This window comes from Salmo salar, chromosome 17 (genome assembly GCF_965601325.2).
Source record: "Salmo salar chromosome 17, fSalSal1, whole genome shotgun sequence".
NCBI lineage: Eukaryota > Metazoa > Chordata > Actinopteri > Salmoniformes > Salmonidae > Salmo > Salmo salar.
The window spans coordinates 70978632-71006450 of record NC_138307.1 but is presented as its reverse complement, the minus strand read 5'-3'; the positions used below and the strand labels follow the sequence as shown (position 1 = coordinate 71006450).

General features: G+C 42.3%; 2 protein-coding genes across 2 annotated transcripts in view; both read left to right on the top strand.

Annotated features, from left to right (window-relative positions):
- Nucleotides 1–1680: 1680 nt before the first annotated feature.
- On the top strand, nucleotides 1681–18514 carry LOC123728259 (tetraspanin-33). Its single transcript, XM_045700084.2, has 8 exons — nucleotides 1681–2091; nucleotides 11402–11459; nucleotides 12006–12133; nucleotides 12724–12798; nucleotides 13854–13949; nucleotides 14325–14453; nucleotides 14688–14849; nucleotides 15228–18514. Exons 1-8 carry the CDS (start codon nucleotides 1993–1995, stop codon nucleotides 15324–15326), a joined length of 846 nt encoding a protein of 281 aa, XP_045556040.1. The 5' UTR covers nucleotides 1681–1992; the 3' UTR covers nucleotides 15327–18514.
- A 2573-nt stretch (nucleotides 18515–21087) lies between these two features.
- Nucleotides 21088–27819, top strand: part of LOC106609777 (protein smoothened) — a 159059-nt gene continuing 152327 nt past the window's right edge. The window contains exons 1-4 of the mRNA XM_045700083.2: nucleotides 21088–21975; nucleotides 24299–24507; nucleotides 25093–25302; nucleotides 25629–25801. Coding sequence (XP_045556039.1) covers nucleotides 21711–21975; nucleotides 24299–24507; nucleotides 25093–25302; nucleotides 25629–25801 — 857 coding nt within the window. The 5' untranslated portion in view covers nucleotides 21088–21710. The remainder of the gene's footprint in view (nucleotides 21976–24298; nucleotides 24508–25092; nucleotides 25303–25628; nucleotides 25802–27819) is intronic.

The following is a 27819-nucleotide window of genomic DNA, read 5'->3' as shown; positions in this document are numbered from 1 at the left end:
GAGGACCCTTTAATCCATAGCCTCTTTGCAGAAATAAGACGACCAGACCCAACTTGTCTGGTGCTAGCAGGCAGCCAGCTGGCACTAAAGGGCGACCCCAGAGGAGGGCTACCTGGAAGGCTGCCAGTGACTAAGAGAGTCCCAGGCCTCCAAAGCCTCCTGGACAGGGTCTGTGTAGTGTAATACCCTGGCATAACAGCATTCTCCCTTTACACATCACACCATTCATTACAGGCCATAAGGGTAAATTATTTGGTCCTTTTTATTTTATTTTGTATCACGTTTTTTTTTAAGAATGGTGATTTCAGATGAAGGCACATGGTAATCTGAATTTCCTCACAATTCAAGGCATGAATACTATTCACTGTTCTCTCTTTGTGCATCTGTTTTACTTTGTAATCATATGAGAACATCAATCTCAAAGGAACTGCCTGTCTCAATTCTGCATGTCTGGACAAAGCCATGACCTAAGCAATACTGTCATGTTGAGTCACTCACACTTTGTCAGATTATTTAAAGGCCCATTGCAGTCAAAGTTCAGTTTTCCTATGTTTTGTAGAAATTGTACAACAGCTGATTAACTAGCACTGTAAAAGCGTTTAAAAAAAATCCTGATAGTTGCTGCTTGAAAATCCAATCTACATAGGACCTTCTAATCAGCAGGTGTGCATGGGCGGGAGTTTCGGCTTGCCAGGTGACGTCACCAAGCGGTGATTTGGTTAATAGACCAATAACAAAGAGAGTTCCAAACATAGAGATCCTATCAAATTACTAATGGAGTGAAAATGGCAGCCAAATTGGTCAGGGACAAATCCAAACAAATTTACGCAATGGCCGTTGAGGCATAATCCAGATTTTACTTATACAGAAAAATACATGTAAGGCATGTGATATACCCGAAATTGTGTATTAAAATATTGTCAGATAATTATAAATACAGTTTTTTTACAGGTTTTATACACATTTTCTGTATAAATATCCTCTAAAATACATGATCCTAAATGTCTACATTTTTGTTTTCTTGGAAAGCTGTGAGTGCTATATTTTAAATTCTTAAAATGTATTATTTTACACAATATCTGATCGAAATAACTGACCTTTAGACCATCATAAGAAATGTCAAATCCAGTCGAGTATTCTAATTCCTAATTCTGCCAATAACAGCTAGTTTTCAGTTTTCCCCTCCCAACTCAGACCACTCACAAAGTCCTAGCAAAATTCTTGCTTGAGAAATAGTTTTTTGCCCATTTTTTATGGAAATCTATTACATTAATGTACTTAGCTAATTGTTACCCATAAATTATTTGATATTGATATAAAAACGGCTAATTGGGCCTTTAATGCCAAACTCTTTACATTAAAGATATTTGACACTGTGTTAGGCTAAATCATGTACAATTGAGCAAGTGTGTATTTATTGTGTAATTTGTGTACCAGTCTAACTTCTGTAGTCAAATGCACCTATAGCCTCAAACCTCAAGCAGAAAATTGGTTTGTTAATCATGTTTTAATTCATTAAAGCAAATTAATAGTTTTTATTTTGTATTGTTTTGTAATTGATTACATTGCAGACACCAAACAAATTCCAAGTTACGCATTCGGCTACATCCGCCAATCATTAATCACAGTAGCACTAGCAACTTTGAAACAGGTGACGCACTTCGCACAATACTGAGAAAGACGCCCTCTTTACAAACCCAAGGTTGCGCTGCGGCTGTAGGCTTTTGCTCGTGTGTCTGTTGTGTATGTAGCCTATTTTCTCTAGACTTGTCTGAATAAGGAAATGTAATAGGAATCCAGCACCACTGAGTGTGAGTAGTGACTCGCCCTACAACTTAGGCTACTGTACTTTACTCCGTAAATAAAAACCGTAAATAAAAACTAGCTATAAACGCACGTATGAATGCGTTGATATACCTGGACTATTGCGGAAGAACCACGGAAGGTGATAGCCTACATTTACGCACGGATTGGGAATTCTGATTTTTAACCATGGGGAAAAGAGCCGCGCTGGCGACTTACGATAAAGAGTTCAGCTTTGTCAGCCCAGTTGTCAAATATCTACTTTCCCTTTTTAACTTAATATTTTGGGTAAGTATTTAATGTTTAGATTTCTGCTGATTTTGCGTAATCTGTGCACCTCACTCTGCCTAATTTAAATTTACGCACACATTTTCATTGTACAAATTGTAAATATCCATTTGCTGTTAGGCTATAGCTTTCATTGGATGTGAGCAAGTTCCAGTAATTTAGGTTACGTTGCTGTGAGGACTGGTTAGTCATTGATTTAGGCTGTTAGTTTATTATTGTGTGAATGCATGAAAAAAAAACGCCTCACTAACAAGACGTTCTTTCTAAGCCCCACAAAATGGTTAAGTGATACAAGCATGTATGATATCAAAATCCCCCCCTCATGACCATTCACTGGGCTGTTTTTTCTAACCATTGGCCTTCGACAACATATTAAATAGGATGAAACATTTAGCAATGTTTTTATGCCTTTGCTTCTATGCTACAAAGCAATCATAATCAATCCTTAACCGTGGAAAATACCCTATATTGCCTATTCAAAGGAGTACATGATCGAGAAGTAGAGGTTGTATTCTGCTTCATGTTTGACACCAATGACTCCTACTAGTGTCATACTGAAGCAGTGCTTATTTGCTGATGAACATGTTTAAACAGCAGCTACAACATCACAGCTGTGATAGTGGTGAGGAATGGAGCTACAGGCAAGCTAAGGAATGCCTGCACATACCCAGCAGCTCTCTCATTGGTCAAAGTGTCACCTTGTTTTGGAACTGTCATTTGTGTTTGAATAACCAATTTCACTCCATTAATAATGGATCTAGTCTTGATAGACGTTGGCTGCTAGAATACGTTTAGACCTAAATGAATAGTCTTTATATAGAGGGGATCCAGACTCTCATTTCAATAATAATGTGAAAACCAATAGGAGCAGTAAACAAAACTCCATTATACACTGCTCTTTATATGCCAGTCCACTGTCACAACTAATTTTTTAACCAAGCTGTTGCCAAGCAACGCAAAGTTTCATTTATTCATATGGTGCAACAGGGGGTTCTGTGAAAAGGGGGCCCATGCACTCTCCTCTCCAAATCTGTTTAACAGTCAAATGAGCATATCAAATATGCCTCTTACATACTTCAATCACATCCTAGAAAGCTGTTGAAACAGTTATCTGTGAGAGGGCTGTTTGCTCTTTTTTTGTTTTTTTGTTGCTAGACCTCATCAAATGCTTGTTACAGTTGCATTTGGCATGTTTAACTGTCCAAAACTAATCTTGGCCCCATTTTTTCCTTTTGAATGAGCTTTCCTTGTTACAGTTTGTATCAAAATATGTGAGGAGGACCCCATCCCATCCTTAGTACGTATTTCTCTACTAACACCTTAGCTCTGGTCCAGGGTGTTTAGTACACATTCCTCTACTAACACCTTAGCTCTGGTCCAGGTTGTTTAGTAGGCGTTCCTCTACTAACACCTTAGCTCTGGTCCAGGGTGTTTAGTAGGTGTTCCTCTACTAACACCTTAGCTCTGGTCCAGGCTGTTTAGTAGGCGTTCCTCTACTAACACCTTAGCTCTGGTCCAGGGTGTTTAGTAGGTGTTCCTCTACTAACACCTTAGCTCTTGTCCAGGGTGTTTAGTACACATTCCTCTACTAACACCTTAGCTCTGGTCCAGGGTGTTTAGTACACATTCCTCTACTAACACCTTAGCTCTGGTCCAGGGTGTTTAGTAGGCGTTTCTCTACTAACACCTTAGCTCTGGTCCAGGGTGTTTAGTAGGCATTCCTCTACTAACACCTTAGCTCTTGTCCAGGGTGTTAGTACACATTCCTCTACTAACACCTTAGCTCTGGTCCAGGGTGTTTAGTAGGCGTTCCTCTACTAACACCTTAGCTCTTGTCCAGGGTGTTTAGTAAGCGTTTCTCTACTAACACCTTAGCTCTGGTCCAGGGTGTTTAGTAAGCGTTTCTCTACTAACACCTTAGCTCTGGTCCAGGGTGTTTAGTAAGCGTTTCTCTACTAACACCTTAGCTCTGGTCCAGGGTGTTTAGTAGGCATTCCTATACTGACACCTTAGCTCTGGTCCAGGGTGTTTAGTAAGCGTTTCTCTACTAACACCTTAGCTCTGGTCCAGGGTGTTTAGTAGGCATTCCTATACTAACACCTTAGCTCTGGTCCAGGTTGTTTGGTAGGCGTTTCTCTACTAACACCTTAGCTCTGGTCCAGGTTGTTTAGTAGGCATTCCTATACTAACACCTTAGCTCTGGTCCAGGGTGTTAGTAGGCGTTCCTCTACTAACAGAGAGGAGTTAATTAACTATCAGAGGCAACTCTTTCTGGTTGTGCAACAAGACCAGAGTTAGTCCTTCCTATGCATAGCAGATAAAGGCAGATTCATAGACAGGAAATGACAGGCTTGAGGTTAGCTATGTGCAAAACAACATGTAGGCTACAGTGTCAGTGTGTCCACACCGTGATGTGCCCTCAAAATACTTTCCTTTCAGGTTTGATTCTTCATTATGTACAATAATGGTATCATTACATCTGCTAAATTTACCACATGGGTCACCTGCAGAAGTGGACATGGAAAAAGAGTAACTCAGGAACACACTAATGTAAAATAATTTAATTCACCCCCCCACATCTCCACCACTAGCCACTTCTACATTGATTTACAAGTTTGGACGTCCTAAAAACAAATTCCTGATTGTTACAGTCCAGTCCCTCACAACGTACCACAAGCACAAGTCAAAGAGCTACTCTTCGGCCTTGTGCAAGCAGGATAAGATCTTGTAAAAACTTGCATCTCTGGCTGTGAGGAATGCATTTTTGACGTAGTTTTTCACCCCCTCTGGCTAGGTGGAGAATGTGTCTGGAAGGACACATCTAACACTGTTAAAAGCGAGGGAGACATCAGTATTGCTACAAATGTGAACTATGGTGTGAGAGGTTATCTGAACAAACCACCAAGGAAGATATCTGTCTCTAGTGACCACATGGCAATTCCATTTGAGGTACAGAGCTGTAGGAAGGCCGCTCATTTTCTGTTTCCATTTTCCCTAAATAACTTAGAGGGCAGAATTTACACCACAACCAATGAATCGCTCAACTCAAACTAATGACTGGATAGATGGCTCAAGAGTTTATTCTCTATCTTTGCATACATAACAACAGTGTTTTTTGTAAACTATCCATTTAACTTCCTTTGTGCAGAGGAAGACTAGTCCTTTCTCGGAGGACAGAGTAGGCTTTTCCCTCCAAAGTGCAAGGTGTGGTAACTGGATACTGGAGTGGGAGAGGGGTTGCTGTGTGCTCCCTGTTGTGTTGGTGAAGCTGCAGGTGTGAGTAAAAAGTGAAAGGGCCATTGTAAGAAAAGCTCTCTGATCGCTGCCAAGTTGTTTATTTAGTCAAACGAGAACAAACTCTATAGAACAGAACATATCCCAACTCACTAGTTCTGAATATTGACCCATCAGCCTATTATGGATAAAGTCACTAGTTGAATGTTGTTTGTCGGTTCCGTTATATGATTCTCAGTGTGCTAAACTGTATGTTTCAGAATCTATTTAGTTTTACGTTGTATGCCACTTTTACTCACTCTGACTAAAACTAGTGTAAATACTACAGCACACCCACTTTGCAATGGTTCTGTTCTGTTCTGACATGCACTGAATTTGTTTTATGTTTAAGTTTTAAGTTACGTAACACATTGCTAGTGTTGTAGTCAAGTGACTAAACCTCAAGTCCCACTAGAGTCCCAAGGCCTATCGTTGGAGTTGAGTCACAAGTCCCTTGCTTATGCTAAAACTTGTGCTCTGACAATCTTTCAAGCTACAGTTCACAGCATAAAGAAAAATAGCTAGCTTAGGATACTGAACAAAAATATAAACTGGGCCTTAGGATCTCGTCACGGTAACTCTGTGCATTCAAATGGCCATTGATACAATGAAATTGTTCTCATTGTCTGTAGCTTATGCCTGCCCATACCATAACCCCACCGCCACCATGGGGCACTTTGTTCATAACATTGACATTAGCAAACCGCTCGCCCACACTACGCCATACACGTGGTCTACGGTTGTGAGGCAGGTTGGATGTACTGCCAAATTCTCTGAAACAACGGAGGCAGCTTATGGTAGAGAAATTAACATTGAATTTTCTGGCAACAGCTCTGGTGGACTTTCCTGTAGTCAGCATACCAATTGCACGCTTCCTCAAAACTTGAGACATCTGTGGCATTGTGTTGTGTGACAAAACTGCACGTTATTGTCCCCAACACAAGGTGCACCTGTGTAATGATCATGCTCTATGATCATCTTATTGATATGCAACACCTGGCAGGTGGATGGATTATCTTGGCAAAGGAGAAATGCTCACTAACAGGGATGTAAACACATTTGTGCATAGAATTTGAAAGAAAAGCTTTTTGTGCATATGGAACATTTCTGGGATCTTTTATTTCAGCTCATAAAACATGGGACCAACACTTTGCATGTTGGGTTTTATATTTTTGTTCAGTGTATATTAGTAAGGCTTGTTAGGTAATACAAGAGTTGTTGATAGCATGTTGAATTATGCAAAGGAGAGAAACCAACTAAAGCCTGGTTCACATTGGCAGTTTGAAGTGACTCAAATCCTTTGTTGTTGCATGTCCCATTGTAATCTGTTATTTTTCCTTCAGTCTGAACAGCCAAAAAGCACATGGAATAGGATATTTCAAGCCACATTTCGAACCATCCTTCATAGGTAGTTTGAAGTCTGATATGTCACATGGCTTTAAAAGTGTTCTTGCACTATGATTTTGAACATTCAAAGCAACTGGGAAACGTCCATGGCAGGAGTCGTCACCTTAGCCTGCTACATAACTTCTGAGTGCTAGGAAGCACGAGCACCACACCACCAATCAGCCTATGCTACTGTGCACACACCCATCGTTACTATAACAACTAGCATAGCCTTGTCAGCAAATGACTGCAGTCTTAATAACACACACACACCTGATTTGGTCACTTGTAACTTGCTGTTTGGACAGTCAGTATTGCTAAATGGATTTGGAAAATAAAACTGATTTGAGCATTTAAGGCCTGCAATGTGAAGAAGGCTTAAGTTACTAGTGATCAAGACTGAGTTCAAGTCACCACAATGGTTGAGTTAAGAATCATGAAAAGTTCAGGACTCGTAGGTCTACAGCACCTATGCAGGGTAATAAATGATAATCAATGTTTTCCCATTTCATTGTCAATCTGGGTGATTGACAGGAGAGATGACCAATGGGGCTGAGTTGTCACCACCATAACAACCAGGGTTGAAGTATGGATATAGTTTCTCAGTGAAGGCATTGCCAATGAAAGAGAAGATATGAAACTTGTTCTCCACATCATAAAAGGAGACCTGACCCCCCCCTCAAAATCCACAAACATCCCCACTCTCCTGAGCTTCTTCTTAAGGCAGATTGGGGTGCAACCAATAGGACAAACCCAATCACCTAGGAGTCGTGCATTCCAGAATCCATTTTCAGGGTACCGTAACAGGAGGGCTCTGTTTGTGGACTCTTTAATTACTCCCAAAACCTAGTCGTTTTTCCCTCAACCTGCACCTCGTAGTAGAATCTTCCTGAGGAGAAGCCCTCCATTCCCATGACACTGGGAATATTCCAATGCCTTTCTAGGTCATATTAGAGAGTATGTTGCCTGTATCCATCGCTCACTTTTTTCCCGTCCTCAGACAGAACAAGATATCGATGTCTTGTATCAGGGTCCAGAGTCACATCCACTGCCCATTGCTGGACCCTCTTCATCTCAGCATCACACAACTTCTCCATCTCCTTGGTTACGGTATCCTCCAGCTGAGACACAGCTCTCCTTAAGTTCCCCACACACAGATCACAGTAAACACTGATCTTAGTCCAGTTTAACTCAGTGATTTCCTGCTCCAGCTCTTTAATGAGCCCTTCAGCCTGCCTCTCTGCTGCTTTCTGCTTCTTCTCAATCACCCCAATGAACTCAGCCTGGCTTCTTTCAATGGACTCCACCAGAGCAGTGAAGAACTGCACATCTGCTATTTCTCGATTTGCGTCTTTCTTGCTGACCTCCACTGAGCGTTTTGATATCATTGATCTTCTGCAGTCGCTCCCGGATCATTTGCTGCACTTGTGACTCCGTTTTCCCCAGCTGAGCCTTCCTCTCCCCAAACTCTTCCTCGAGAGGGACGGTGTGGTCAGTCTCTGTGCAGAACTGACACACACACACATCTGGTCAGTCCTACAGAACAGCTCCATGAGTGTGTTGTGCTTCTTACACATCATGTCTTCCAGGTTCTCCACAGGGTTGATCAGTTTGTGTCTCTTCAGTGCTGATGAATCTGATGAGGCTGCAGGTGAGTCTCACAGTAGGAGATCAGACACTCCAAGCACGACTTCAGTGCCTTGAGCTTTTTCCCAGTGCAGACGTCACAGGACACTTCTCCAGGCTCGGCAGGCTGCTGGGAACTTTCCCTTGAACAGACTTTCTAAACTGAACAGCCATCTCAGCGATAAAAGTATTGACGCAAAGCTCTGCTCTGGTGTAAAACTTCTGCTTACACATTGGACACTGGCACAGGTCAGTGGTATTCCAGTATCCACTGATATAGGCCATGCAGAAGGTGTGTCCACATGAAGTGGTGACAGGGTCAGTGATCACATCCAGACAGATGGAACACAGGAACTGCTCTTCAGACAGCAGACTACTGGGGGACACCATTTCTGGAACACAATAAAATATAGCCATGAACTCACTTCCTGGATGAGTCAAGGAAGATAAGAGCTAATCTTAATTTGAATAAGTCAGTTCTTCATTCTAAAGCCATCATACTTTTTTACTGAATTTCACTGTAGAGCTATTTATCAGGGCTTATTTAAACCATTTTTAATGTACAGTCGTGGCCAAAAGTTTTGAGAATGACACAAATATTAATTTTCAGTCTGCTGCCTCAGTTTGTATGATGGCAATTAGCATATACTCCAGAATGTTATGGAGTGATCAGATGAATTGCAATTAATTGCAAAATCCCTCTTTGCCATGCAAATGAACTGAATCCCCCAAAACATTTCCACTGCATTTTAGCCCTGCCACAAAAGGACCAGTTGACATCATGTCAGTGATTCTCTCGTTAACACAGGTGTGAGTGTTGACGAGGACAAGGCTGGAGATCACTCTGTCATGCTGATTGAGTTAGAATAACAGACTGGAAGCTTCAAAAGGAGGGTGGTGCTTGGAATCATTATTCTTCCTCTGTCAAACATGGTTACCTGCAAGGAAACACGTGCCATCATCATTGCTTTGCACAAAAAGGGCTTTACAGGTAAGGATATTGCTGCCAGTAAGATTGCACCTAAATCAACCATTTATCAGATCGTCAAGAACTTCAAGAAGAGCGGTTCAATTGTTGTGAAGAAGGCTTCAGGGCGCCCAAGAAAGTCCAGCAAGCGCCAGGACAGTCTCCTAAAGTTGATTCAGCTGCGGGATCGGGGCACCACCAGAACAGAGCTTGCTCAGGAATGGCAGCAGGCAGGTGTGAGTGCATCTACATGCACAGTGAGGCGAAGACTTTTGGAGGATGGCCTGGTGTTAAGAAGGGCAGCAAAGAAGCCACTTCTCTCCAGGAAAAACATCAGGGACAGACTGATATTCTGCAAAAGGTACAGGGATTGGACTGCTGAGGACTGGGGTAAAGTCATTTTCTCTGACGAATCCCCTTTACGATTGTTTGGGGCATCTGGAGAAAAAAAGCTTGTCCGGAGAAGACAAGGTGAGCGCTACCATCAGTCCTGTGTCATGCCAACAGTAAAGCATCCTGAGACCATTCATGTGTGGGGTTGCTTCTCAGCCAAGGGAGTGGGCTCACTCACAATTTTGCCTAAGAACACAGCCATGAATAAAGAATGGTACCAACACATCCTCAGAGAGAAACTTCTCCCAACCATTCAGGAACAGTTTGGTGATGAACAATGCCTTTTCCAGCATGATGGAGCACCTTGCCATAAGGCAAAAGTGATAACTAAGTGGCTCGGGGAACAAAACATCGATATTTTGGGTCCATGGCCAGGAAACTCCCCAGATCTTAATCCCATTGAGAACTTGTGGTCAATCCTCAAGAGGCGGGTGGACAAACAAAACCCCACAAATTCTGACAAACTCCAAGCATTGATTATGCAAGAATGGGCTGCCATCAGTCAGGATGTGGCCCAGAAGTTAATTGACAGCATGCCAGGGTGGATTGCATAGGTCTTGAAAAAGAAGGGTCAACACTCAAATATTGACTCTTTGCATCAACTTCATGTAATTGTCAATAAAAGCCTTTGACACTTATGAAATGCTTGTAATTATACTTCAGTATTCCATAGTAACATCTGACAATATCTAAATACACTGAAGCGGCAAACTTTGAAAATGTATTTTTGTGTCATTATCAAAACTTTTAGCCACGACTGTAGTTTAAAGGTAAAATCCGACTTTAACCAGAAAGGATTAATAGCAGGAAGATGACTTCTCCTCACCTGCTACAGTAACCTCTCTCTCCACTGTCTGCTGTGTGGATGGGTATTTTCTCTCTCCTCTGAATCAGACGGAAACAAAAATGAAATGTTTTATACAATTCAGCGGTCTCCAGGGGGAAGATTCTGATTCTGAAAAGCAGCTTAAAGTTTCTGTAGTCGAATGTTAAGTGTCACTCAGCGTAGTGACATCCCCTAGCTCCTGCCTGGCTGTGTGGATCTGCTCCATAGTTATAACTATGGTCTGCTCTTAAAGGAGAAGAGTTCCATTTTCAGAGTGAGCTGTTTCTCACATACCTCCTTACTGTGTTTTATATACATTTCCACACTGAGGTTGGAATAATATTGTGAATATGATAATGCCCTTTTACTGTAAGAGCTGTTTGAAAATGTACTTTTGGCCTGCCTGGTGACATCATCAGGTAGTAATTTTGGTAATAGACCAATAAAAAAAGAATTCCAAACCTTTCTGCCAATAACAGCTAGTTTTCAGTTTTCCCCTCCCCACTCAGACCACTCCCAGACAATCCTAGAAACATTTGTGATTGGGAAATTGCTCTTTGCCAAGAAGGTATTTTTGTTTTCAATTAAAATGGTCAGAAACAAACAATCACTGTAAGGTAATTTTAATTATTTGATATTGAGATAAAAACATCTGCATTGGACAGTTTAAATCCCTCCTGTTCTCCTCCTTTGAGACTGAGTGTCTTTCTCCTGTGTCATACTTTCACAAAGACACTATGTCCAGGTTCATATTCAGTCTACTCTCATATCGTTCTACTCCATATGCCTATTTACAACAACAAAAATAACATTGACTTTTTTTCTTTTCATTTTATCAGATGATCTCATTGGTGTTGATGTCTATTGGCATTTACGCGAGGATGATGAAACATGCCGGTAAGTGATCCTCCATTGACTCAATCGATGCATACATTCAGTGTGAATTTCCAGAGCTGTTTGTATGGCATCTAGTGGTGCTTTCATACTGAGTTCAATAGGCCTAGGTCATGCACCATACTGTAGCTAAACGTTTTTAAACGGAGAACGAAAATGTGAGTTTCTTATTGGACCAGGTAGTCTCATCCCATCCTGTTTCACTCCATTTCTCCTGTTTTGTGCCTTTATGAACACAACCCTGGTCGCAACGCCAAGGCAGTACAGGACGTTTATAGAGTATGTAATTTTGTTTATGTGGTTCCAAAGGTCCCTCTGTTAGGAAGAATGTCAAAAATGCAAACGGCTCACAACTTCTATGGTTTGATGAATATCCCCACTATGTTTGTAATTCCTTCTCAGATAAGAACCAACTTCAGTCATTTTAAACAAATCAAGCTCACTCTCTCTCACTCTTTGGCGCCACGTACACTCTCTCTTTCCACTCTCTCTGGTACATGATTCTTTCACTTGCTCTGTCCCTTCTCTCCCTCTTTCTCCCTCTCCCAGAGGCAGCCATGGCCTGTCTAGCAGTGGACCCTGCCATCCTACTGTTGATCGTGGGGGTGCTCATGTTCTTCATCACCTTCTGTGGCTGTGTGGGCTCCCTCAGAGAGAACATCTGCCTCCTACAGACAGTCAGTCTTCTAATTATTTTTAAAAGAGCATCCTCAAATCAAAATCAAATGTTATTGGTCCCATTCACAGAATACAACAGGTGTAGACTTCACAGTGAAATGCTTACTTACAAACCTATGCCCCACAATGCAGACTTGTAAATATTTGACAAATAAAATCTTCATGCCTACCTGCCTTCCTTGAAGAAATCAGTGATCTGTTAAGGATTGGTGGGTGAAAGCAATAAGCTACAAATGGTGGTTTCACATAGCCAAATGTATGAATCAGTGATCTCTACCTCAAGGAAGGCAGGCTGGAAGGAAGGATGCATTCTAAAATACTGCCAATTATCAGCTGTGTTGTGCTCTATCATTTGAATAGCCTAGTATGAGATACTTTAGTCCTCCTCAGGTTATCTGCTGATGGGGGGTTTTGACCCCTGAAAGATTACCAGGCTAAAACATTCTTATCCATAAGGCTTGAGTGACATACCCTCAGACTGAACAAATTATTAACTCTTCCTCTTTCTTTCTTTCTTTCTTTCTCACTCTCTCTTTTTCTTTCTTTCTTTCTTTCCTTTCTGCCTTCCTTCCTTCCTTCTTTCCTCCAGTTCTGCATCTTCCTGACTATCATCTTTCTGCTGCAGCTAGCTGCAGGTGTCCTGGGCTTCGTCTTCTCAGATAAGGTACTGTATCTCCACTAGAAAAGGACAGAATTATGGGGGTATCATTACGAGGGTATCACTGGGAATTATGGGGGTATCACTATGGGGAATTATTTCTATTGGTTGTATCATGCAGCATTTTATTACCCATAATAAACTGGACACGTCGGTTCCCCCTAAGAATTTACTCTGGGAACTCCCACGCGTCCCGTCTCCTCCACCCCTGCCTCTAGCTAGGTCATAATACCTTGACCAGGTCCTAATATTCTGTTCTTTTCCAGTTCTTGTTAAAGAAGTGCAGCATCTCTCTTTGAGGTCAATTCAATAGATTGTTACTGTCCCCAAAGGGCAGTTCTTGTGCAGAATAAAATCTGCGTAATTGAAACGTACACACAGCATATACAACAAGAGGAAACTAGAAATCATTAAAGGAGAAAGATTTGCCGTGAATTCACAATATTTACAAGAGCAGCCAACGAAAGCCATGCTTTTGGATTAGACTTTCATACATTGTGAGTGTTGAATATGGTAGGTTTTCTAATGTTCTATCGGTTCAGTTAGTGCTCATATCAGTTCATTTAAGTAATTACCGTAAGATAAGGGTCATAAATATGATAATGACGACAAAAATGCTAATGTATATTTAGAAGAGGAAGTCATTTTTTTAGGCTGTTTGTCAGTCTGTGACTTGTGGCCAGAGAGCCCTCTGCTGCTAGTTGCCTTCAACTGCACTTCACCGGTCGATTTAATTCACCCAGCAACAGGCTGTTGGTTTTCAGAGGAATGTACCACGTGTAAACTTTGCGTGTGCCACTGTGCGTGCTTGCTTGCGTGTGTGTGTGCATGTGTGTAAAGGCATAGAACACAGTTTAAAGAAAGGCAGGTCTGCTTTTTAACTATGGGGGTATTATGTTATATTACCAGGATTTACTCAGGATAAATAATTGTGTGTAATTCAATGGCCCCTGCTTGTGGGAACAATCTTGTCTTGTTCAGGGTACAATTGAGTGTATTAGTTGATTGACTAAACAAATTATTTAAAGCAAATGTCATCTTTTTTTCTGTATTTTCTAAAGGCACGGAATAAAGTGAGTGAGATTATCAACAATGGCATCGTTCATTATAGGGATGACATTGACCTACAGAACCTCATCGATTTTGGTCAGAAAGAGGTGAGTGGACCACGTATACCTGGAAAACAACACTTTCTCACTGTAATACTTGTTCCCAAATAATACACGTTGAACTCGAGGTACTGTACAGCGACGGTAGTTTCACTACTGTTTATTCAGTATTGAAGGGTCTCTGTCCAATTTGGCCAAGGTTTTGAGATGACCCTTTTAGCTTCCTCTATCGTCCTCAACTGAAAACAACAGTTCAGTTCATTGTATAGGTCTTAATCAGAAATGTGTCTCACAAGCTCTTGAGTTAAAAGACAACATCTACACACCACACTGACAAGTTTCACACAGATACAGACTGACAGCTGTTGACTACACAGGCTATACAATCCATTACCAATGACTTGTTTGTCCTCGTCTCCTCAGTTCAGCTGTTGTGGAGGTGTCACCTACACCGACTGGTCTCAGAACATGTACTTCAACTGCACCACAGACAACCGCAGCCGAGAGCGCTGCTCTGTTCCCTTCTCCTGCTGCCTGCTGTCTAAAGATGAGGTCAGGGGTTAAAGATCGGGGCCTTGGGGTATTACAATCATCTTGCCAGCAACTTGTTACAGTGGTTAAATCATGACAGGCTACAGTTAAGTGTGCTATTTTTATGTTCCACTTTATTGTCAAGTGTGGTTTAGTTTCAACAGAGCACAATGTGCATGTACATGCTTGTGCATTCTTGTGCACGTGCATTGTAATTAAACTCTGCCTCTCTCTCTCTCGCGCGCTCCCCCCCAGGCGGTCATTAACACAATGTGTGGTCAGGGGATGCAGGGGCTGCCATTCCTGCAGGCTGGTGCCTTCATCCACACCAATGGCTGCATCGACAAGCTGGTCAACTGGATCCACAGCAACTTGTTCATGCTAGGGGGCATCGCCCTGGGTCTGGCCATCCCACAGGTAGACATCACACACACTTGTATAGTCTATTTCAGGGTTGGGGTCCATTTTAATTGATGTCACTCAATTCCTTCAAATCAAACATTAGAAATACATAGCTTCTCCTTTTCAGGTTATTAAGAAGTCATTGGAAGTAGATTTTGTTATTTCAATTGTTAAATTGGAATTTCAGTTTACTTCTTGAATTGACTGACTTCAATTTAATTTGACCCCAGCCCTGGTCTATTTAGATTAACATTGTAACTCTATGGGCACATCATCTAGAAGTGTAGAGAAGGTCAGGAACCACATTAAGTTACTTCTCTGCTCACTCAGCCTCTCTTGTTTTCCTGTTTTCTCTCTCTGTCTCTCTGTCTCTCTGTCTCTCTCTGTCGTTAGCTGGTGGGGATCCTCTTGTCCCAGATTCTGATCAACCAGATAAAGGACCAGATTGAGCTTCAGAACTACAACCTGCAGCACCGTACGGACCCTTGGTAGTAACCTATTCATGACCAGGACTAAGTCATCAACCCTGGGGTCACCCATGGGGTGTGGGAGTCTGGAATTCTACCCCCTTCTGCTGGATGGGGCTCAAGCTTTCATGTAGATGGTGTTCATTTTCAAGGCTGCTTGATCATTTCAATGGTGCAAGGACTGGCTTTGAGGCCAAAGATTCTGGTTGGATGATCCACCATTTGACAAGAGTCGAGACGTCGAAGTGGTCTGCTTTCTTTCTGCGTTCTTGATTCTCTTGCGTGTCTATTTTTGTTCAATATATATTCTAACCAACTGAGCTACCAGAACCAATGGTTTATTTCCTGAATGGGTTGATGTAGCTGAGGGACCAGACCCATGTGAAATGACTGAGAAACCAAGTTTCCGAAAAGGTCCAGATGCCTGGACAGTGTGTCAATGTGTGCTTGTTTCGTTTTAGCTCACCCAGTACCCTGGATGGGTAGAGTTTTCACTTTATGACCAATGGAATGGTCAATGTTGAAACTCTGCCCACCCTGTGCCCCAGGGGAGCTAAAAGGAACTCATCTAATCAGGAAGTACTCCAGCCAGACTGCCAATGGAGAACTCCTCCATTCACACCTATTCGTCATTTGACTGATCTCAAATATGGCACGATCTGTAATTTATTGAAAATAGAGAAAACCCAGCAAACGGAGTCCAAACCCTGCAAAAATAATGTAGACTCTGTCCAGTTACTTTTTTGTCAATGCGGTTTACGACATTGATCTGTTATCCAGTTATCCCCTAATACTCTCATAGGGTTGAGAACAAGACAATTCTCTCGACCCTTCTCAAATATGGAAGAGCAAACCCAAGTAATGTAATAAAGCTCATTAGCTAATGGTGTGTATGTTAAAGCTCCCAACTGTAGTTTGCCATGCATGCTATAACAAGTTTTATAAACTGGGTCGTTTGATCCCTGAATGCTGATTGGCTGAGAGCTGTGGTATATCAGACCGTATGACAAAACCTTTCTTTTTACTGCGCCAAGTATGTTGGTAACCAGTTTGTAATAGCAATAAGGCACCTCGGGGGTTTGTGGTATGTGGCCAATATACCACGGCTAAGGGCTGTATCCAGGCACTCCGCGTTGCGTCTTGCGTAAAAAAAGCCCTTAGCTGTGGTATATTGGCCATATACCACACCCCCTCGAGCCTTATTGCTTAAATAAATCATTGTACCTACAGCCTTTACAGTAAAGTGTTACCCAATTGATTTCTACACATTTTAAGGGATATTCCAATTTAGTTTTACATCAAATCCATTCACATAGTGTAAATTGTTGTCCCCCTTTGCCTCCAGAACAGCCTGAATTCTTCAGGGCATGGATTCTACAAGGTGTGGCGCTCAAACGTTTCTCAATTGATATCAAGGGACTTAACATGTGCCAGGAAAACATAACCCACACCACCGCCACCAGCATGTATCGTTGACACTAGGCAAGGTGGGACCATGGACTCATGCTGCTTACGCCAAATCCTGACTCGTTGGCCCAGAACAATGTTTTGCCACTCCTCAGTCCAGTGTTGGTGATGGCGTGCCCACTGGAGACATTTCTTCTTGTTTTTAGCTGATATGAGTGGAACCTGGTGTGGTCGTCTGCTGCAACAGCCCATCCGTGACAAGGACCGGCGAGTTGTACGTTTCCAGAGCGTGCCTGTTAGCTTGCACGATTTTTGTTATTCGCACCATTCTCCGTAAACCCTAGACAAGCCCAGGAGACCGTCCGTTTCTGAGATACTGGAACAGGCGTACCTGGCATCGACGACCATACCACGCTCAAAGTCACTCAGGTGACTCGTTTTGCCCATTCTAACTTTCAATCGACAATAACTGAATGCCCGATGCCTATCTGCATGCTTTATATAGCAAGCCATTGACAAGTAACTCACTGTCTGTAGGAGCGACCCATTTCCGTGAACGGAGTGGTTTACCTAATAATCTGGCCACTAAGTGTATATTTCAAGCTAAATGGACTGTAAATACATTCCTTTCAATAAAGCATATCTTTTTGATATGAAGCATTGTGGGTATCCATACAGACCAATAATGTAATTGCAGTTTATTACTCACTGAGCTACTAGGGGATTTCCCCATTTGAAAGCACAACAGAAAGGCCTGGTTTTATAATAAAGTCTTATTTTCCGTAACGCCTTTTACACAAGCACTGGTGTTTAGATTGGCAAGCGCTGCAACACTGGAGTTTACACTAATGCTGTTACTCTCCATAACATAACCTTGTTATGCCGTCGGCTAGCCCTGTTGGCATTTCCCCTCACCGGGGTTGTGTTCATTAGAGCACGCAACGGAAAATGAAATTGAGCGCTTCTTATGGGACAAGTCCTGTTTTAGTCCGTTTTGTTCCTAATGAACACGACCCAGCTAGGTCCACTGGGAATACCAGTTTTTTTTTTTCTGAAAATGTGGGTCAACATACTGTTACTGGTCAAGACTACTGGTTAGCACTTTATTTTACGGTACAGACGGGTGTGGAATTCATTCTAGAAACTGACCAGTGGCAGTTCTAGACCATTTCAACTGGGGGGCCAAGCTGGGGCCAGTTGTACTGTTAGTGGGGCCAGTTACATTAGACGTTATTGTTGTCATATTGTTTTCTTCACTGCATTGCAGGAATTAGCAGGCAAAAGACCATGTTCATAATCATCATCGTTGCCACTGCCTAATAACGGATGTAAAAAAAGAATGATAGCAAAAATTTGTTATGTAAAAATGTTTTCATACTCTACATTTAGGGGGGCGACAAGGGGTTCCAAAATTGTTGTCACAGAGGCAATGCCCCCCCCCAGAACCGCTAGTGGAACTGACCCATAATAATCCTAAAAATTAACATTAAAAAACACATTTTTACATGTCAAAATAATTTTCCCAATTCCCCTTAGGTACAGAGAGTATTTACTTTGAATGTACGTGGTAAAATGGATGTACGTGGTAAAATGGTAATTACTCTCTTATGTAAAGACAATAGCTTATGAATTCTATATTTGTTTCTTTGGGAATCATCACAACAAGCACTCCAATCCATGTATCAGCTAGTTGGTTACCAATTGTGTTGAATTCATGTAATTAAGTGCCAGAAACTAGCCAATGACACCATTTCTAATTGTCCTAATAAACACCAGGTAAATACCAGTGGAAACGGTGGTCTAAAATGAAGTGTTACTGTTTATTTATGAGTCTCATGACATTCTTTCCCTGTATTGTACTCCCAGATGGCTTGTTGTGACCTGTCAGTGGGTGGGTGATGAGGACATAGGGGTTGAGGTAGCGTGAGAGAAAATGACACAAATGGATTTAGGCATAAATGGCTACTGAACTCCAACCTCTCCAAATGTGTCTATAAGCTCCAATAGGACCATTGTGACAACAGGTTACACAGCTCCATGTTCTATTACTGCAGAAAGTAGTATCAAGTGAAAGCATGGCTGTGTACGCTATACACAAAGACTAAATGTGTGTTCTATAGTCAATCAGTTTAACAAATGTATTTTGTTTTATTGTCTATTCTGCAGTTTCACAGATTGTACCAGCCAGTGTTGCAATACTTAACAAAAGTGTAGTATGAGTGTATTTTTATTTTAAAATGTTCATGATTTGGTTGCAAACACTCAGTTCATTCCAGGCTAGTTGGGGCTGATAGCTGTGAACAGTCAATGTAAAACATTAAAATGGTTCTTCTCAACCCCATTTGGCGAATGAAAACCTGAGCTTAGATGCATTCCTGGCCTGAAATCTGATGTGCCTGGGCTTGGGAGCACACACAATCCTGCATGTGAAGCACTTCTTCTCCATAAACCTTTTGGCTTTGTGCACATGGCCCTGCAGTTGTTTTAACTAATTGCATGAACTTGAACATTATAGGCCTACAGGCCAGGTGTTCATAATGTCAGTGTTATGGGGAAAGTTATTCAGAGGCAGGCATTGAGACATCAGTGACAGTGTGTTCTGTAGGAAGTCTCAGGTTCATTAGCACATAGGACTTAGGCACAGTCCCTACTACTAATATGTATTCCAGGGGACATTCTGTTACACAGACCATTATGAAATGACAAGTCACATTGGCACTTCTCTCTGGTGTAATAACTGACCTGTAGATGAGTCTGTCTCTCTCTTCTGTTGTGTGCGCAGAGAAAGCGAGAGAGATTTGGCCGGTGCTCCAGTGAGGGGCCCACGTGCTCTGTGTGTGGTCCTGGTCTCTCCCAGACTCATTCTCAGACAGCCATGTTGCTGTGTGTTTTAAGGAGGCCCAATGCTTCACTCAGAGAGAACGATGGGGGAACATGGAGCTCCCCTCATTCATACAGCACAGGCCAAAAACAAAACATCCATTGTCATTTCAACCAGCAGGAGGTAGGCTGTTGAAGCATTACATCTAATGCACTGCCCTATAATGGTCAGGTTAGAGAGAGGCTTTGATCACATCACAAGCATGAAGAGGATTGCTTGAGACTATGGTGTTCTATGTGAATGATGAAACATTCATTAAATCTACAGTGTGGCTGTCCCATTGGTTGATAAAGACAGAAACTTAAATCTGACCAATGTCAGTCACTTATGGCTTCATTTACAGTTAACTTATAATCAATCTCTGAAACCTTTCTCGGTCAGTTTGAGGTCTCATTCGGGTGAAGAGCAGTGCTACCTTAACTGGGAGAGAGAATCCACATTTTCCATTATGAGGGTCTCCTAGGAAACTGATTTAATATGGACTGGAAGGAAATAAACAAGACACTTTTTTTACACATCCAAAATGCCATGAAGTTTTTCATTTTTTATAATTCCACCAGGCCATCCCATTCCCCAACCAACACCCATACAGTAGGCTGCATTCTCATTTAGAAACTGTGCAATTTAAGCAGAGAAAATGACAATCTTGTCTCATCTTTTAGAATCAAAGTAGCCTAAGGAGTGGATCATTTACTTGTTTATGTCCACGACAACAAACTTTCCCTGAGTGGCTACTGGCATGCCACTGGCGGATAAACTCGCAGTCACCATTTTTGTGGCGGTGAATGAACAGTCTTTGGAGTGGGCTGACAAAGAAATAGAGCCTACCGTGCTCGCATAATCACTAACATTTAGATTGTATGGCAAAGTGAGGCTCTAGTTTATTCACAGATTTGAAGTACTATTGAAGAGACTACTGAAATGCTTGTTCACACTAACATAACTGATCAGTCTATGATTGCAAATCTATTCATTGTTAATAGCAACAAGTGCAAATGTAGGAGGTACAGTCAGATGTAAGTAGTGGAGGACAATATGGGTCTTTGGAGATGTTTCAAATACTTGTTTTTGGAAATGAGCATCATACTGGTACTCCAGTTATATAGCCACGCTATCATTGCTCATTATGTATTTATTCTTTGTGTTACTATATTTTAAATGTTATTGTTATTATTTGTTTTGTTTATTTATTTATTGTATTCTGTATTGTTGGTAAGGGCCCATAAGTCAGCGTTTCACTGTTAGTCTACACCTGTTTACGAAGCATGTGACAATAACATTTGATTGTGATTTATTTGACGAATGTGTTATGTCAGAAATAAAGGCTCTAAATGAACGGACGATTAAACAAACAAGCATACGAAATAAAGGTACACAGGTGGCTTTTCTACTGCGTCTGTCCTGGCAGGAGAGAGATTGTTTTGGTATTCCTATAAGGCATAGTCTTACCCATGGAGAGGGGGATGGGATGAGAGGGGTTTGTTACTTTGGCTCTCCCCCACCATGTGCATACCAGAGGCAGAACAAAATAGCAGACACGACTGCAAGCGAGAAAAACAAAGACCAAACTCTATCAGACACATCAGAATTCTATAGGAATCCCCCAAAGCTGCCATTTTTTGAGATAGGTCTACATAGATGAAATGAGAATAGTTTTTTCCAGAAAAAGAGGGGAAAGTGGGAGCGCGAGGGGATGGACCGCGTAGACTAGAGATCATGTTACAGTTTCAGACTTTTCATGGCAAGTTGTGGGGGAGGGTGAATCTGTTACTTTGATTTCTTTTTAATAGGCATATCCAACAAAAACAGCGGAAGGAGTAGTTCCACTTGATTTTAATTGAATATCATGCATGCTTCTTTTCGTTTTTTGGTGGCGATCGGATTGTGTGTAGGGAATTCCAGTGATAAATCAAGGATTATACGACAAATGCTAAATGAAAAAGTTCGGGACTCCGTGAAAACTGGAAAAACGTTTCGTTTCATTGTATCATAATGTTACATTCGGCATCAAATCAGAGCTCTTCGTGCTATTTTTTATTAACGGTTACTTTTTAGATTACTGGAATACAAAGTATCATTTTTTCCCCCCTGGAAACAAAGTTGCCCCGTTGAATCTCCAAGATGTCTTCCCATGGCTGGAGTTCCATTGTTGGTGGGTTCGGGATGCTTTGCGTTTGGGCTGCCTCCTTTCTGGTTACTCATGCGGTAACGGTCCAGAGAAACGAAACAATTTTCAATGATTTCTGCAAGAAAACTACAACATGTGAAGTGCTTAAATATAATACATGTCTTGGGTCACCACTACCGTACACGCACACGTCGCTTGTCTTGGCTGAAGACTCAAGTACCCAAGACGAAGCATTTGAGAAGTTGGCCATGTGGTCTGGTAAGCCTGTATTTGGTTAATAAGCATAGGTACAAGGGGGTCATGTTGTTCATTTACTGTAATTGAAATGAAATAAATTGACAAACGTATTATACATTTGTGTTGTGTTATTAAGTGCAGACCCCACTCCCGCTATTAGCATCAGATGCAATCTAGATTCTCATATTGTCATTTGCAAAAGGAAACTTCAAATAAAATCAATGTATTTTATACGTTGAATTTTCACTAGTGATTATTCATTGAACTTTCGCTTGTGATTATTTAGTCTTAGCCTTGCCATTTGACATAAACAGAATGTTCTATTATAAGTAAAAACATTATCACTATATAATATTTATGTAATAAGATGTATTACATTGTGCTATTAAACATTAAGGTAGATTTGGTTATAGTCACGTGCGAGGTCAGTAGGTTAATTGGTATAGTATAGCCTGTTAACTAGGTCATGAAATGTTGAGGGCCCCTCCAAATGGATAGTTTTTGTAATTACCAAATACATGGGAATAGGACTTTTACAGGAAATTGGGGTTAAGAGCAAATAAAGAAAGGAAAATTAAAGATTCTCTCTGAGGTGTTAGATAATCCTGCACATGCATAAACAGTCATTAGTGAGCCATCAACCTGCGTTTCCTTCCACTAATCCTCAGCTGATCTGTAGAGTGGATCCCTCCCCACTCCCCACCCCCACCATGGGAAAAACAACAGACCACACAACTAGTGACCTTCCAAGTGCATGATATTGTAACGCTAGCTGCCTCATCAAGAGGTTTGGAGCTCTTGGCGTAACAGCTGAGGTGTTGAGTTGACAGGCACTGGACCCAGCTACCAATCCCAGTCAGGGTTAACATCCATGTCCTAATTATCTCCCGACCCTAGTGATCACCATCATCAACATCCAGGTCCTATTTATCTCCTGACCCTAGTGATTACCATCATCAACATCCAGGTCCTATTTATCTCCTACCCTAGTGATCACCATCATCAACATCCAGGTCCTATTTATCTCCTGACCCTAGTGATCACCATCATCAACATCCAGGTCCTATTTATCTCCTGACCCTAGTGATCATCAACATCCAGGTCCTATTTATCTCCTGACCCTAGTGATCACCATCATCAACATCCAGGTCCTATTTATCTCCTGACCCTAGTGATCACCATCATCAACATCCAGGTCCTATTTATCTCCTGACCCTAGTGATCATCAACATCCAGGTCCTATTTATCTCCTGACCCTAGTGATCACCATCATCAACATCCAGGTCCTATTTATCTCCTGACCCTAGTGATCACCATCATCAACATCCAGGTCCTATTTATCTCCTGACCCTAGTGATCACCATCATCAACATCCAGGTCCTAATTATCTCCTGGCCCTAGTGATCACCATCATCAACATCCAGGTCCTATTTATCTCCTGACCCTAGTGATCACCATCATCAACATCCAGGTCCTATTTATCTCCTGGCCCTAGTGATCACCATCATCAACATCCAGGTCCTATTTATCTCCTGACCCTAGTGATCACCATCATCAACATCCAGGTCCTAATTATCTCCTGGCCCTAGTGATCACCATCATCAACATCCAGGTCCTATTTATCTCCTGGCCCTAGTGATCACCATCATCAACATCCAGGTCCTATTTATCTCCTGACCCTAGTGATCACCATCATCAACATCCAGGTCCTATTTATCTCCTGACCCTAGTGATCACCATCATCAACATCCAGGTCCTAATTATCTCCTGGCCCTAGTGATCACCATCATCAACATCCAGGTCCTATTTATCTCCTGACCCTAGTGATCACCATCATCAACATCCAGGTCCTAATTATCTCCTGGCCCTAGTGATCACCATCATCAACATCCAGGTCCTATTTATCGCCTGACCCTAGTGATCACCATCATCAACATCCAGGTCCTATTTATCTCCTGACCCTAGTGATCACCATCATCATCCTCACCACACTGAAGTGATGAATGTGCATTATTTAATATCCAGACTGGTCTCATACTCTATATGCTGTAGCCAACACTACTATAGTTGTCATATCATACCATACTTAGATAGTTGGCATGACAATGAACAAACAAACCCAGAGAGGAGTTTGATAAGGCACAAACAGGCTGGAGCACCAGGTTCGTGTTCGTTAGGGCACACCGTAGCGAAACGTTTCACAACAGAAAAACAAAATTGAGCATTTCTTATGGTACCTACCTGCCAATTTTTCTCAGTTTTGGAGCATTCTCATCCCTTTGGTGTCTACTGAAGTCAATCCAAGCTACATTATTGTCCCTCACCTCCCTTCTCACCCATGCAGGTCTGAGGAACGCCCCTCGCTGCTGGGCGGTCATCCAGCCCCTGCTGTGTGCAGTCTACATGCCCAAGTGTGACAACGGGCAGGTGGAGCTTCCCAGCCAGCATCTGTGCCAGGCTACACGTCGCCCCTGCAGCATCGTGGACCAGGAGAGGGGCTGGCCCAACTTCCTCAAGTGTGAGGAGACGGACAAGTACCCCATGGGCTGCACGGTATGGTAGATGCTCTCACTATGCATGTGTCCAGATGGGGTGCTAGGCCAATTATTGAGGGGGCTTCAGCACTGTCAACCCACTGGGCACACACTGATTGAATCAACGTTGTTTCCACGTCATTTCAATGGAATGACATTGAACCAACGTGGAGTAGACGTTGAATTGAAGTCTGTGCCCAGTGGGTGGCCCCTCCATGGAGCCACCCATCTAGTCAACAGGCTAGTGTCATTGTTTTTTTAGTCTAAAATGGCTGTCGATATTATACTATATAATATGTTATATACAGTGCATTCAGAAAGTATTCTGACCTCTTGACTTTTTCCACATTTTGTTACCCCTGAGGTGCCTTATTGTTATTATAAACTGATTACCCAACGTAATTAGAGCAGTTAAAATAATTGTTTTGTCGTACGCATGGTATACGGTCTGATATACCACAGCTGTCAGCCAATCAGCATTCAGGGCTCGAACCACCCAGTTTCTAAAATACTATATAATATTGAGGCGTATGCCTCATATGAAAAATAGACCAAACAGAGTGACATTATGAGCTCACTGTGCCTTCCGTCCATGGTGAAACAGAACGAGGTGCAGAAGCTGAAGTTCAACACGTCGGGACAGTGCGAAGCCCCCCTGGTGAAGACAGACGTTCAGGCCAGCTGGTACAAAGATGTGGAGGGCTGCGGCATCCAGTGCAACAACCCTCTGTTCACCGACGAGGAGCACTCGGACATGCACGCCTACATCGCTGTGTTCGGCACCGTCACCCTGCTCTGCACCTTTTTCACTCTGGTGAGCTTCACACAGCAGTGTTGTGGACAACATTACCCATAATTCCAAGCAACAGCTTTTTTGACTTGACTTTTATCATTTAAGTTTGAGGTTACAAATAGAATGAAAATACTGGTATTGTAACACACATACCATTCTTGTTCAGATAATGGGTTCATACTGCTTTTCACAGAAGTTGTCAAGACAATGCTTTTTATTATCTGATATTGTTAGTCATTTGTGGAGTACTATGTGTTTCAGTGAGTTGGCCTTTTTAAGGACAGCAAAAAGTGTTTTCCATTTATATTAATATTTTCTCTCTCTTTCCTCCCTCTCTCCTTTCACAGGCCACCTTTCTGGCGGACTGGAAGAATTCAAACCGTTACCCTGCCGTCATCCTCTTCTACATCAATACCTGTTTCTTCATGGGCAGTATCGGCTGGCTGGCTCAGTTCATGGATGGAGCTCGCAAAGAGATTGTGTGTAAGAGTGACAACACCATGCGTTTAGGGGAGCCCTCGTAAGTGAAGAAGAAGAACACTTAATATTTTATTGTCAATCAATTGTGGTTTTTGCTTACGACCCAACCCCCTGAGACACACACATTGAAGGGGTTGAAAGAAAGTGGGGGTATTATGAGATAAGATGTGAAAATACAATTTGAAGGAGTATTTCTAGAATCTTCTGGTTAGGTTTGTAGGTCTTATATTCAGCTAGTACAGGAGTCAGGAGGTAGGTCTTGTATTCAGCTAGTACAGGAGTCAGGAGGTAGGTCTTGTATTTAGCTAGTACAGGAGTCAGGAGGTAGGTCTTGTATTTAGCTAGTACAGGAGTTAGGAGGTAGGTCTTGTATTTAGCTAGTACAGGAGTCAGGAGGTAGGTCTTGTATTTAGCTAGTACAGGAGTCAGGAGGTAGGTCTTGTATTTAGCTAGTACAGGAGTCAGGAGGTAGGTCTTGTATTTAGCTAGTACAGGAGACAGGAGGTAGGTCTTGTATTCAGCTAGTACAGGAGTCAGGAGGTAGGTCTTGTATTCAGCTAGTACAGGAGTCAGGAGGTAGGTCTTGTATTTAGCTAGTACAGGAGTCAGGAGGTAGGTCTTGTATTTAGCTAGTACAGGAGTCAGGAGGTAGGTCTTGTATTCAGCTAGTACAGGAGTCAGGAGGTAGGTCTTGTATTCAGCTAGTACAGGAGTCAGGAGGTAGGTCTTGTATTTAGCTAGTACAGGAGTCAGGAGGTAGGTCTTGTATTTAGCTAGTACAGGAGTCAGGAGGTAGGTCTTGTATTCAGCTAGTACAGGAGTCAGGGGTGGCTTGTATTCAGCTAGTACAGGAGTCAGGAGGTAGGTCTTGTATTCAGCTAGTACAGGAGTCAGGAGGTAGGTCTTGTATTTAGCTAGTACAGGAGTCAGGAGGTAGGTCTTGTATTTAGCTAGTACAGGAGTCAGGAGGTAGGTCTTGTATTTAGCTAGTACAGGAGTCAGGAGGTAGGTCTTGTATTTAGCTAGTACAGGAGTCAGGAGGTAGGTCTTGTATTTAGCTAGTACAGGAGTCAGGAGGTAGGTCTTGTATTCAGCTAGTACAGGAGTCAGGAGGTAGGTCTTGTATTCAGCTAGTACAGGAGTCAGGAGGTAGGTCTTGTATTTAGCTAGTACAGGAGTCAGGAGGTAGGTCTTGTATTCAGCTAGTACAGGAGTCAGGAGGTAGGTCTTGTATTTAGCTAGTACAGGAGTCAGGAGGTAGGTCTTGTATTTAGCTAGTACAGGAGTCAGGAGGTAGGTCTTGTATTCAGCTAGTACAGGAGTCAGGAGGTAGGTCTTGTATTCAGCTAGTACAGGAGTCAGGAGGTAGGTCTTGTATTTAGCTAGTACAGGAGTCAGGAGGTAGGTCTTGTATTTAGCTAGTACAGGAGTCAGGAGGTAGGTCTTGTATTTAGCTAGTACAGGAGTCAGGAGGTAGGTCTTGTATTCAGCTAGTACAGGAGTCAGGAGGTAGGTCTTGTATTTAGCTAGTACAGGAGTCAGGAGGTAGGTCTTGTATTTAGCTAGTACAGGAGTCAGGAGGTAGGTCTTGTATTTAGCTAGTACAGGAGTCAGGAGGTAGGTCTTGTATTCAGCTAGTACAGGAGTCAGGAGGTAGGTCTTGTATTTAGCTAGTACAGGAGTCAGGAGGTAGGTCTTGTATTTAGCTAGTACAGGAGTCAGGAGGTAGGTCTTGTATTCAGCTAGTACAGGAGTCAGGAGGTAGGTCTTGTATTCAGCTAGTACAGGAGTCAGGAGGTAGGTCTTGTATTTAGCTAGTACAGGAGTCAGGAGGTAGGTCTTGTATTTAGCTAGTACAGGAGTCAGGAGGTAGGTCTTGTATTTAGCTAGTACAGGAGTCAGGAGGTAGGTCTTGTATTCAGCTAGTACAGGAGTCAGGAGGTAGGTCTTGTATTCAGCTAGTACAGGAGTCAGGAGGTAGGTCTTGTATTTAGCTAGTACAGGAGTCAGGAGGTAGGTCTTGTATTTAGCTAGTACAGGAGTCAGGAGGTAGGTCTT

Bases quoted from the DNA above. Each gene is read 5' to 3' on its own strand.
- LOC123728259 (XM_045700084.2), top strand. From the start codon at position 1,993: ATGGGGAAAAGAGCCGCGCTGGCGACTTACGATAAAGAGTTCAGCTTT. The intron at 12,799-13,853 runs GTACTGTATCTC...TATTTTCTAAAG, and splicing joins GCTTCGTCTTCTCAGATAAG to GCACGGAATAAAGTGAGTGA. The intron at 13,950-14,324 runs GTGAGTGGACCA...TCGTCTCCTCAG, and splicing joins TCGATTTTGGTCAGAAAGAG to TTCAGCTGTTGTGGAGGTGT.